Source organism: Drosophila takahashii, chromosome 3R (assembly GCF_030179915.1).
Source record: "Drosophila takahashii strain IR98-3 E-12201 chromosome 3R, DtakHiC1v2, whole genome shotgun sequence".
In the NCBI taxonomy this organism is placed as follows: Eukaryota; Metazoa; Arthropoda; class Insecta; order Diptera; family Drosophilidae; genus Drosophila; species Drosophila takahashii.
Genome location: NC_091681.1, coordinates 32649480 through 32661991, shown reverse-complemented (window position 1 = coordinate 32661991; position 12512 = coordinate 32649480). Strand labels below are relative to the sequence as shown.

The following is a 12512-nucleotide window of genomic DNA, read 5'->3' as shown; positions in this document are numbered from 1 at the left end:
ATTGTAGTTTGCACCTGTAAAATTCCACTGCTTAAATTATATAAAGTTTATATTATAAACCCATGAAATAAATTTCACAACACCATTTCACCACAAGTCATATTTAAAGATAATATTTATATTTCAATTTCCCAACAAAAAATTGTAAGAATTTAATAGATTTTTAAGAAGCTTTTGTTCTGTCAATTACAAATAAAATGTATTTTGTAAGGAAATCTCTCTTTTAATAAGAAAACAAGTTAGTTTTTAGAGAAAATCTGGAAATATTTATATTTCAATTGCACATTCACAAAAAGTAATAGTTTCACAACACAAGGGGTCAGTATGGGCTACAAAATGCGTGGGGGGGTTAACAGGACCGACTCCAGCCGGAAGGGGGACAGCGGGTTAAATGTAGAGTAATGTTTGTTTTCAATCCGTGAAAATACCAAAAGATTTCAACTTAAGTCCTAGGGATTTGATTTTTTCAGGCAGATACTAAAATGGAATTCTTGATGCGGCCAATGCCAGGATAATTGTGGTGCCTACTCCACGGTCACCGACTTGGCCAGATTCCTGGGGCAGTCCACGTCGCAGCCGCGCAGCACGGCGATGTGGTAGGAGAGGAGCTGGAGCGGAATGACGGTGAGCACTCCCTGCAGGCAGTCCACCGTCCGCGGGATCTGCAGCGATCGTGTGGAGAAGGACATCGTCTCGTTGTCGCCCTCCTCGCAGATAAGGATGGGTCTGCCCTTGCGGGATGTGACCTGCTGCAGGGCATTCATGCATTTGGTGTACACCGGATCCCGCAGGACGATCATCAGCACCGGCATCTCATCGTCCACGAGGGCCAGCGGTCCGTGTTTCAATTCTCCAGCCAGGATTCCCTCGCTGTGCATGTACGTCAGCTCCTTGACTTTCTGGAAGGCAAGGGATTTTTCAATTAGATTTATTAGAAAACTTCTTGGAAGAGATAGCATGATGGAGGGAAAATAACTTTGAGTAAACAAATAAATTAGTTGAATTGCCGGCTGCCAAGATAATGTCGCACTTCAATAAATTCGGAGAAAATACAATTACTGCACAGAAACAAAAACCGATATGAAATAGGGTTATTTCTACCTTATTTCATATGATTTTGTCAAATTTAAGATTCAAACATATCAACATGATATTTTATCATATCATAAAAAATACCAAATGAAGTTTTTTTTGAGCAAATACTATAAGAAAAGATTAACATGATCTTTATTCATATCAAAATGACATGAATAGCATGATCCTGAAAAAATATCAAAATAACCATTACTATTTTTTTTTCTGTGTGCATCATAATGCAGTAAACAAGTTAATTAAATTGTTCAGACTAGTAATTTTCCATCCAGCATTACACAGAAAAAAAAAACGATATGAAATTGGGTTATTTCTACCTTATTTCATATCAATGAAAAGCCGATATGATTATTGTCAAATTTAAGATTCAAACATATTAGCATGATATAAAAAGTACCAAATGTAGTATTTTTTGAGCAAATAATATAAAAAAATATTAACATGATCTTTATTCATATCAAAATGATAAGAATAACATGATCTTTATCAAATTGACCATTGTGTGCAGCATAATGCAGTAAACAAGTTAATTAAATTGTTGACACTAGTTTAGTAATTTTCCATCCAGCTTTATCATAATCAAACTGCATTTAAGTGACTAATAAGTGAGATTAGAGGAGATATGGTAGGGAAACGGAAGTAGATAACAGTTTCCCCCTTTCCTTACCAGTGCTCCCTCCAAACAGGTGGCGAAATTGAAGCCCCTGCCCATGATGAGCAGCGACTTGTGCTGGTACAGCTCCTTCGCGAGCTCCTGGACCTGCGAATTCAGGTTCAGGACGGTCCGAATGTGCTCGTCCAGCTGGGACAGCGCATCGATGATCTCCAGCCGGCGTTGCTGCAGCGACAGGCGATCCTCGGACATGACCAAAGCGAACATGACCAGCGAAATGAACTGCGAGGTGTAGGCCTTCGTGGAGGCCACACCGATCTCGGGTCCTGCGTTGATATGAACGCCACAGTGCGACTCCCGGCAGATGCTGCTGCCCACCGTGTTGGTCACACCCACAATGAGGGCTCCGCGCTGCTTGCAATACCTCAAAGCCATCAGCGTATCGGCTGTCTCACCTGATTGGGAGATAAAGAAGCACACATCATCCCGGAAAATGGGCGTATTCCTGTCCAGAAAGTCCGAGGCCAGTTCCACCATCACCGGCAGTTCGGTTAGCTCCTCCAGCAGCTGCCTGGTGGCCACGGCACTGTGATAGGATGTCCCACAGGCTATCAGCATCAAACGACGACAGCGCTTGATCTCCGGTATGTACTCCTTAATCCCGCCCAGCACCACCGTTTGCGTATCGAAGCGCATCCTGCCGCGCATCGTGTTCACCACGGATTCCGGCTGCTCGAAGATCTCCTTCAGCATGAAGTAGTCGTAGTTGCCCTTCATGATCTGCTGGATCTCCATTTTCAGCGTGATAATCTCCCTGGCATGCGGATCATCGGAGGATTTGTTCAGCCGATGAATGCTGAGCGTTCCATCGCTTTTCACGGCCGCCACGTCGTCGTCCTCCAGGTAAATCACCCGATTCGTGTGCTCTATCACCGCCGAGGCATCCGAGGCGAAGAAGTACTCCACCTCCTTGCGTTCCAGGGGCTGAAATTCCGCCTTGCAATCGCCAGAGGGCAGGACTTGATAGGCTTGCGCCTGCGGCTGACCATGTGGCCGATGGGCCTTGGCATACAGGATGGGTATGTGGTCGGTGGCCAGCTTGGTTTTGGCCTTGATCCCTACCAGGAGTGGTGAACCCCTCCTGGAGGCCACACATTCCCCTGGAAAGTGCTTAGATTTAAAAGCAATGGCAAAGGCGCCCTCCAGCTGCTGGATGGCCTGCTCCACGAGCTCGCCGAAGGTGTAGCCGGGATGCTGCTGCCACAGGTGGTGGACCAGCTTGGCAATGACCTCCGTATCGGTGTCGGATTCAAAGATATAGCCCCTCTTCTGCAAGAGAGTCTTGACATCCTTGTAGTTTGTAATAATCCCATTGTGAACCACAACGAAGCTGTTCTGCTCATCGGATCTCTGGGGATGCGAGTTGACCTCGGAGGGAACGCCATGGGTGGCCCACCTCGTGTGGGCAATGCCTATGTGGGTATCTATGGGCAGGGAGTAGTCCTGACCCAGGCAAACCTCGGCCACCGCATCCTCCAGGATCTTCACCTTGCCAGTTCTTTTTACCAGGAGTATGGATGATGGTTCCTCCCCGGAATTCAGGGCATCTATAGCTATGCCCGTGGAATCGTAGCCACGGTACTCCAGTCGCTTTAATCCCTGCACTAGGAGATCCAACACCTCCTGTCGCGATTTCGGCGTCAAGTAGTTTAGGTAAGCGAAAATGCCACACATTTTGCGAAATTATTTTTTGGGTGACTTTCTGATGATTTTCCACGTCGCCACCGCTACGTTGTTAACTTTCCGGTCAGCTGAGGCTGATTCTTCGCTTCTGCCGCGGCTGCAATGCGATTGTCGTGTTTTTATCGCGACACTTGCTGGAATTTTTTCGTTGTTTTTCTCTGATAAAACGAATTATTTGAGTTTGAGTTTTCGCCTTGCCCAAAAGAACACGTCTTCGTCGCGCTCTCCCGCTCGCACTCACACTTGCGCCGACTGCGCGCTCGCTCGCACGCACACAGTTGCTCCCACGCGCGAGTCACCATGTAAACATTGGCTTTTAGTGTGACCGCACGCGAGCGAGGGATGGAATGCGCAATTTTTATGTGGATGCTTTTTGAATGTACATTTATACGACATAGGTACAGTAGTACAAAAAGAACTTCAAATTATGTAAATTAACATTAATCAAGAAATTGTCTAAAATCGAATATTTTATACTATGGCTCAAAATATATGCACTACCATGGTTATTTATAATCTGAAATTGGTTTTATGTTGTATTTTAACAATTAAGCTTACTAACGATTTACCTAATTTTTAAAAGCCTCTCTGAGAAAATAACCCCGAACCTTCAATAACCTCTATCTTCGTCAAATAACTTAAAATGTTTATTTCAACTAAAATTACAACTTGTGTTGCAAACTGCTTTTGATAAAGAATTTGTAATAAGTATATGTAGCTTTTCCAATTAGTCTAGACGACTTTAGGCGTAAATATTCTTATTTTAAAATGAAGCGTATAAGTCAGGTTTTTGTCGGAGGTACATATAGCAACAATCTCTGTAGTAGAGGAAACCAACTTAAAGTATTTTTTTACTGTCTAAAATTGTTATAAAGTTATGAAAAACTATAATTATAATCCTTAGTTTTATTTTAAAGTAAATTACAGAGTTGACATAACTATTTCATAAAATTATATGAAATTTCCGAAATTCAACAGTTATGGGAATAACTCATTTATTTTTAGAAATCATTTTTAAATGGAAAAGTCTGGTTTTAAGCTTTTTAAAAGCAAAGAAAAGTTGACAAATTGGTTAAAATTAAATAATTTTTTGTAATTTATTTTTATAGGCGTTAATAAAAACATACAACAAATGCCATGGTTTTCAGTATTTTTTGTAAAGCATGGTATTTTTAGTGTTCCCAAGCACAGCCCTACAGCACCCTTTGCATTTTGAAGCGAGTTGGCAACGCCGACATTGTGCAACGCGAAAACGGGCGAAGAGAAATACGTATTTTAATTGCATTTACTGGCAAAAAGCGGCGGAAATAATGACGGTGAACAAGCGCGACGCGGCCGCAACGCGATCGCGGTGCTTTTTCGACATTTCGCTGGGCGGCTTGGGCGTGGGCCGCATTGTTTTCGAGCTGTACGGCGATGTGGCTCCGAAGACGGCCGAGAACTTCCGGGCGCTGTGCACGGGGGAAAAGGGATTGGGCCTCGTCACCGGCAAGAAGCTCCACTACAAGGGGGTGATATTCCACCGGGTGGTCAAGGACTTCATGGTCCAGGCGGGCGACTTTTCCGCAGGCAACGGCACCGGCGGCGAGTCCATCTACGGCGGAACATTCGAGGGTGAGTTTCGTTCCGGGTCCCTAAAAACTACACATACATACATACAATACACATTTGCCGACATTTGTGGTGGGGAAAAAAATCAATACAGTGCGCGTCTGATAAGACGAACTCAAAACAAATCTGGGATAACAGAAGTTTAAATACCCTACTCTTTATGGAGAAATGTTTTTATTTATTAATTTAAAAGTGTATGACTGTACTTATTTGACAGCTATAATATAAAGTTAATTATGGGAAAATAAATAAAAATACCTTTAAAAATCCTTTGATTTATTTATTATAAAATATACCTTCACAAATTCGAAAAAAATTACAATATGCCGATTTTCATGCTAGAAATAAAACTTAAATTTTTATCATAAGCCGATCTGAACTGTTTTTTAACTTTATCTTGTTTTAATATATATTGTATTATATATTTTGTATATACTGTAAGTAGGCACTACTGTATCTAGTAACCAGAACTATATCCCCCTTATTAAATTTTTAAAATGTTCCATCCAATTAAACTCATTGGTCCCGAAACTACACCGCAATCATCCACTTAAATCTAACGAGGCTAGGAAAGGTAAAATTTAAGTACAAAAGCTTGGAATGGTTATGATGTCCATTATTTATTCACATACACACGAGATCTATTGAAAAAGTTAAAAATAAGTTCTTATTTCTCATAGTGACACAATTTCAATTTACATTTTGGCATATATTTCCATCAAGAATGAGTGAGAAAGCTGGGAGTTCGTCTACATGATGCTAAATATACTTTTAGGTTGAAGATAAGAAGAAAATATGTCAGAAATGCAAATATATAATCGGTTATTTCAATAATCCAATTCTTATACTCATTAAAAAGGGTGTTAAAAAGTATTAAATCACTTGGATTTCTTAGTAGATATTTCATTTTGAGGGTTTTTAAGACTTTTAACTATGTATTTAAGGCGTGTCATGAGATATTTACCTTTGTAGTTGATGCAGAATATTATTCTTATTAAATCTACATAAAGAATTAACTAAAATTTACTTCCCTCTTATTTTAGATGAGTGCTTTGAGAAGAAGCACGATCGTCCCTTCCTGCTGTCGATGGCCAACCGGGGCAAGAACACCAATGGCTCGCAGTTCTTTATGTAAGTGCTCTGCACCGAGGGCCTCAACTAATCCCGCGCCGTAAATTTAGTTTCAGTTTCAGGCAACGACTATTCAGATAAACTTCTCTTCGTCTTCTATTTTTTACCCATATTTAAACGTCTGTTGTTGTTCATTAATCTATTGCCATTTAGCCTTAGCCCGTGGGCAGTAGAGTGTGCCTGCGTCCCACTGACCAGCGGACAGATCCCTCTGTCCACCACCGGCTGATGCACCCGCATATCCACCATCCCCGAATGCATTCGGCCAGTGGGTCCAAAAACCAAGTGAAAGAAGGAGCCGGTCCTTCTGCTCCCTGGTGCTCGGTCTTTGGTGCTTGGTCTTTGGTCTCTGTGTTTTGGTCTCTCTCGGCTCATCCTGGAAATTGACCGGGATCTGGATCTCTAGCGGCTCTTGTGGTTGGTGGTGCCGCCTCTGCCACACCCTGAAAATCCTTTAACTTTGTTGCACATGACATTGTTTGTCTACACCAACCACCTCGACAACAACAACAAACAGCAAACAGCAACTGAACAGCCAACAACATCGATTTCAACTACAACTGCCTACTGCAGCCCAACAACCAACCAGTTAGCCAAAGTGTAAAGAATATTTTTCTCTTCTTCTGTTTCTCATTGTAGTACAACACAGCCTGCGCCACATTTGGACAAGTAAGTTGATCATTAATTGAACCTATAAATCAGATTATTAAGGTTTTGCTTCCCTGTTGCAGTATCCATGTTGTATTCGGCCAAGTTATTTCCGGTCAGGAGTTGGTGCGACAATTGGAGGATCTGCCCATCGATCGGAACTCGCGGCCGCTGCAGGATGCGGCCATAGCCAACTGTGGGGAACTAGTTAGACAGACAAAGGGTACGAGTATTTTATAATTTAATGTAATATTTTTAATTGAAATTTTCTTTTATATCTCAGCCAAAAAGGAAAAGAAGCGCAAGAGGCGCTCCACGGTCACGGACGACACAAACAGCGAGGAAAGCGAGGCTGAGGTCAAGATGGAACGCAAGGAGAAAAAGAAAAAGCGCAGCCGCAAGGAGACAAACGCCAGCGATAGCGAAGAGTATGTTTAAATGGGAATAATAGTCATATTATGTGATTTTCTTAAATTATAATTGTTTGACCTTGTTTTATAGTAATGAGGCAAGACGGGGCAATGGAAAACCTGACCCAAATCCCCAGGATGACGATGAGGAGCGCGAGGAGGGCGAACTCCATCCACTGGTCACAATTACTAAGATAGATCCTAACGAGATACCAGAGGTAAGCTAATTTAATTTTGGTTTTATTTCTCCCCAACGCTACAAGTACAAAAAATACTTATAAATTAGTACGCTAGTCACAATTGGTTAAGTTGATGAACATAAATAAATTTCTTAACTACATTCTACTATTGCAAACACAATGGTTCATTTAATTCGTTCCTGGAGTGGCTTATTTACTATCTGCTTTTAACATTTTACTTTACAAAATAATTTGCTAAGTGAAATAGAATTGTCTTATACTTATTTTTATATTTACATAGGTATCGAACAAATTTCTAATGCGCGGTGAGAGATCTAGGTCCCGAGAACGCGAAGATCGTGGAGGTCGAGGACAAGATCGCGATCGAGGCAGAGATCAGGATAGAGACCGCAATCGCAATAACTTTGGTTGGTCCAAGAAACAGGCACAGCCCACATCGCGCAGCGGACGCATTGTCAAAGGTCGTGGCGTGTTTGTAAGTTTATAAATTATTCTATAATTATTTTAAATTATTATATTATAATTAATAACTTTTTTCCAGCGTTTTCGCACTCCCTCGCGCAGTCGATCGCGCAGCAATACGCCGCCCCACTGGAAGCATGCCCAGAAGCGCACCATTAAGCTGTCCGATTTGGAGCGCATCGAGGAGGAGAGCAAGATGCGCGAGGAGGAGGTGAAGCGTCGCGAGAACGAGCGAAAACGTCGCCACGAGGAGGCCACCAAGAATCCTAAGCAGTCGTTCTTTGAGCTTTCCCATGCCAGCACTTACGGTGGCAAGGTGACGCCAGATAAACAATCGCCAGAACATAGAAACAAGTCGAAGGAGACATCAGATCGCGGCAAGCCCAAGGATAAGGAGAAGGCCAGCGAGAAGGATAAGGCAAAGGACATGACTCCTCTCAAGCGCCGCAAGTCGATGGACATGAATGCTTTGGACTACGAGCAGCAGACAGAAAGCGAAGCCGAGTCCGAAGACGAGGAACTGAAGGTGAAACCACCTACCAAGCAGGATGTAAAAGCGGAGTCATCGACCAGCAAGGATCGAAATTCAAAGCGCGAAGATCGCAAACCCGAGGAGAAAGCCAGGGGCAAGCGCACTCGCTCTCGAAGTCCGCGTCGCCAGTCTCCTTCTCGTCGTCAGCAGCGCTCGCCCGCCAGGCGTCCTGGTCAAAGTTCCAACCAGAATCAGAATCAGTTGCAACGCGGCAATCGCCGGAATCCCTTTGCAGACAGAGATCGACGCCGGCGTTCGCGCTCACAGGATAATGAGTACCGCAATCGTTTTCCCTTGTCACCCATCAGAGGAAGGGGCTCTCCTGCCGGCGGAGATCGCCGCCGTCAGCAGCGTTCCCGCAGTCAGGGACGCAGGCAGGATTCGCCCAATCACAGGCGTCAGGTGTCGCCGGGCAGAAAACGTCAGGAATCGCAGAGTAGGAGGCGAGATTCACCAGCTCGAAAGCGACGGGATTCGGTGGAAAGGAAGCGAGAGGACTCCAGTGACAGAAAACGAGAGGCTTCTTCGAATAAAAAACGTGAGGATTCCCCTGAAAGAAGTCCTAGTAGAAAGCGCAAGGATTCTGCCAATAGGAAGAGAGAAGATTCCGAAGTCAAAAAGCCACTTGAATCTTCCAGCAAAAAGCGGGAGGATTCTCCAGGGCGAAAGCGTAAGGATTCTGACAAAAAGCGACAGGATTCACCTGTGAAAAGACAAGATTCGCCAGGCAGAAAGCGTCAGGAGTCGCAAGACAAAAAACGGCATGAATCTCCGGTCAAAAAACAAGATTCACCGGGTAGGAAGCCACAGGATTCCCTAGCCAAAAGACAGGACTCACCAGGCAGGCGTCGCAGGGATTCGCCAGAAAGAAAACGCAAGGAAACCCCCGACAGAAGGCGGAAAGATTCGCCTGCTAGAAGACGCCAGGATTCAAGACGACAGGAGTCGGATGGCAGAAGGCGTCGCGAATCCTCCGGTAACAGGCGCAGCCGCGGACGCCGGCACAGCTCGTCGCGCAGTCGCAGTCCCTCAACTAGTCGCTCCCGCCGTCGCCGCTCGCGCAGTCCACTGCCCAAGCTCACATCCGCACTGCCCATGGACGAGGATCGCGAGAAGGCGGCCCGCGAGAAGATGCAGAAGCGGGCAGAGGCCGCGATGCTGATGAAGGAGCACATGCGCAATGAGATTGCCAAGGAGGAGGAGCGGCGGTTGGAGAAACAGCGCCAGGATGACATGGACAAGGAGCGCACGACCCGCGAGCTCAACGAGCTGGAGCGCCTGAAGGCCGAGACCATCAAGAAGCTGCAGGACGAGGAGCGAGTGGGTTCGGTGGGAGCGGGAATAGAAACACCAGTCGGAGGCGAGGACAAACCCGATGTCGCAACCACGCGGAACAAACGAGAGTCCAGCACGGAGGATCGACATCGCGACAAGAAGCGCAAGCATAAAAAATCAAAGAAGTCCTCGGCTCGATCCGATTCCGATTAATCAAACTAATCACACCAATCCTAGACAGTAGTTGAATCCCCAACAGCGGCTGACCGAAGTTTTGTTCCACCAATTTCCTACATTTACACGAAATTACCATTGTATAAATTGCGACCACCAAGTTTTTGTAACAAAGTCCGTTTAATAAAGGTAAACGTCACTGTATTTTTAGATTGCTTACTTATTGAATACAACTGGTTGCTTTTATTTTAGAAAATTACGACGAAAAAAGGGAGTACAAAATTCCAGCTGCCTTTTGTTTCTTTTTTTTTTGTGGTGTGTAATCAACTTTAAGATTTATTGTTAGAGCAATTTTCTTAGTTGTTTGAACTCTCTAATTGCCAAGTGAACTTACCATATGTACATAAACCCTCTGACCTGGGCTTGCATAATATTCTTAGATTTTATATGCGTTTCTTTAGGAACGAAGACTGGTTTCGAGAGACAAACAATGGCCAAAGAAGAAAAATAATAAAATTGCAAGTGCAACTTTTGGCCTGTTGTGGCTGTCGTTGCAGGTTGTAGGTACGAAATCTGCACTCGGGAAAAAATGTTTATTGAAATTTAATTCGAGAGTAGCATTTTTTTTTAAAGGTTAGGGTGTAAAATACCTTATAAAGGTAGATGCAGCTAAAAAACGTTGTATTTGGAATGAAACAGCAGCTTTCGGATAATAAATATATTATTGCATACTTTTAGGTGCCCTTACCTTGAATATATAAAAAATATCATTCGTTACTAAATTTTTCTTTTTATTATATATATTTAATTTGATATTCAAAATATTTCTTGATATATTTTTATAATTGTGTTTATAAATATAGTCTGCTTTTGGACTAAAAATATAATTTTGGATACTTTTAGGTGCCTTATCTTGAATGTATAAACTAAGTTCTTCTTTTTAATATCAAAAGTTTATGCATTTAAATATAAATTGATATTAAAATATTTTTTGATATTTTTTTATAAATGTTGTTGAGAAACTCCAATACTTTAGTACGCAGTAAAATAGTTTTATCTTTTTTTTCCGTGTGCAGTTTTTCTTTTTGTAGGCTGCAAGTTGCCGGTGTTGTTGTTGCTCTAGTTGGTTTCTGGTTGCAAGTGCCACTGACAAACACAGCTGTCGAGTGCGGCGCTTAAATGGCAAGTAAACTGCAGCCGAGCGTTTGCTTTGCTAATTTTCCAGGCCTTTCGCCTTTGGAGCCCCTTCTCTTCGCCCCTCTTCAGCAGTGCCACACCTTCTTAGACCGCCCCCTTCTCGACAATTGTGTGGGCGTGGCTGTGCACTTGCTGCTTATTATTTGCACTCGGCAAGGCCAACAGCATAATAAATTGGGCGACAGGACGAGAAGGCGGTTGGTTTTGGTGTCGGGGTGAATCGGAAAATCTTTTATTCATGAATGCCGCCCCCTGCCACCCACTGCGTCCATAAAAATTGCACAATTTGAAGCGCTTTTCCCACTTTCCCCACGAGCCGCTTAGTCTGAGACGTATGTCCAAAAAAAAAAATAATAATAAAAAAAGGGAAAGAAAACGAGGCGAGCAAGAAAAGAATTTACGCGCCTCGAGCGGCTCTCTCAAGGATTTTGGCAATGGCTCTCCTGGAGTCCTGCCCCACCCACTTCTGGCTGCAGGCGATAGTTGCATAAATCATAAAAGCCGCACTTGTTGTTGTCCTTGCGCCCATACTCCTCTTTTTTTCCTACCACCCCCCCGAATCCTTGGCTTGACTTTACGACACTTAAGCAACGCAAGTGGGCGGTGAGAGTGTCTCCAAATGTCTGAATTTGATTGCACGGCCACAACAGCGACTTGAGAAGTGCTTCCTGCCACTCCCCATCTCCATCTCCAGATTTGCAAGCAAAGGATTCAACTCCCCGCGAAGAACTTGCCGCGTTTATTTATGAAGGTCTAAAGGTCTCCAGCTCAAAAAAAAACCTTCTCCGCCCACCGATTTCAGTCTTTAAATTCAGTTACTGGAATATTTCAGCGAAAGAGCAGCGATAATGGCGGGAAATGTTCTTGTAAATTTGATATAAATAGCAACAGGTTTGTTTAGGTGGAGCAAAATAGTGAACTTTATTCCTTATACAGATCTAGAATCTAGATTCTAGATGGATTCCATCCATGACATGTCAAAATATTTATATTTTCAAAATAATAGTACCAAAACTTTTCAATGAAAAAGGTACATAAAAAATCTTAGAATAAAGATATCCTTTATGTTGTATTTTTAATATCATTTTGTATTTTTTATTTATTTGCCCTTTGAATAAATACTTACATATTAAAGAAATTTCAGAAATTGTGTTTAAGTTAGACGGTTTTTTTTATAAATTTTATTTCTTGTTTGCGAGGTTTTTTATTTCGATATAAATAGTTTTTCCGTTTTTACCAAATATTTTTCAAATACATGTATAATACAATATAATTACACTTGGTAAAAAACTCACCTAATTTATATAATAATCTTTAAATGCATTTATTATTTTTTATAAATATTACTAAAGTGGTCAAAGTGTTTAAACATTTGATAAATCAAATTTTAAAATTAAGAAAACCCTTAAAAAGCGCTTAATGGG

General features: G+C 42.7%; 2 protein-coding genes across 2 annotated transcripts; one reads left to right on the top strand and one right to left on the bottom strand.

Annotated features, from left to right (window-relative positions):
- Window positions 1-243: 243 nt before the first annotated feature.
- On the bottom strand, window positions 244-3729 carry Gfat2 (Glutamine:fructose-6-phosphate aminotransferase 2). Its single transcript, XM_017146151.3, has 2 exons — window positions 1760-3729; window positions 244-899 (listed from the first exon to the last, which is right to left on the bottom strand). Exons 1-2 carry the CDS (start codon window positions 3437-3439, stop codon window positions 525-527), a joined length of 2055 nt encoding a protein of 684 aa, XP_017001640.2. The 5' UTR covers window positions 3440-3729; the 3' UTR covers window positions 244-524.
- A 1006-nt stretch (window positions 3730-4735) lies between these two features.
- Moca-cyp (nuclear cyclophilin protein Moca-cyp) lies at window positions 4736-10095 on the top strand. The gene is made up of 8 exons (XM_017146145.3): window positions 4736-5062; window positions 6103-6190; window positions 6830-6859; window positions 6922-7061; window positions 7122-7266; window positions 7340-7466; window positions 7729-7923; window positions 7990-10095. The coding sequence occupies exons 1-8, from the start codon at window positions 4759-4761 to the stop codon at window positions 9928-9930; spliced, it is 2970 nt and encodes a 989-aa protein (XP_017001634.2). The 5' UTR covers window positions 4736-4758; the 3' UTR covers window positions 9931-10095.
- Window positions 10096-12512: the final 2417 nt, after the last annotated feature.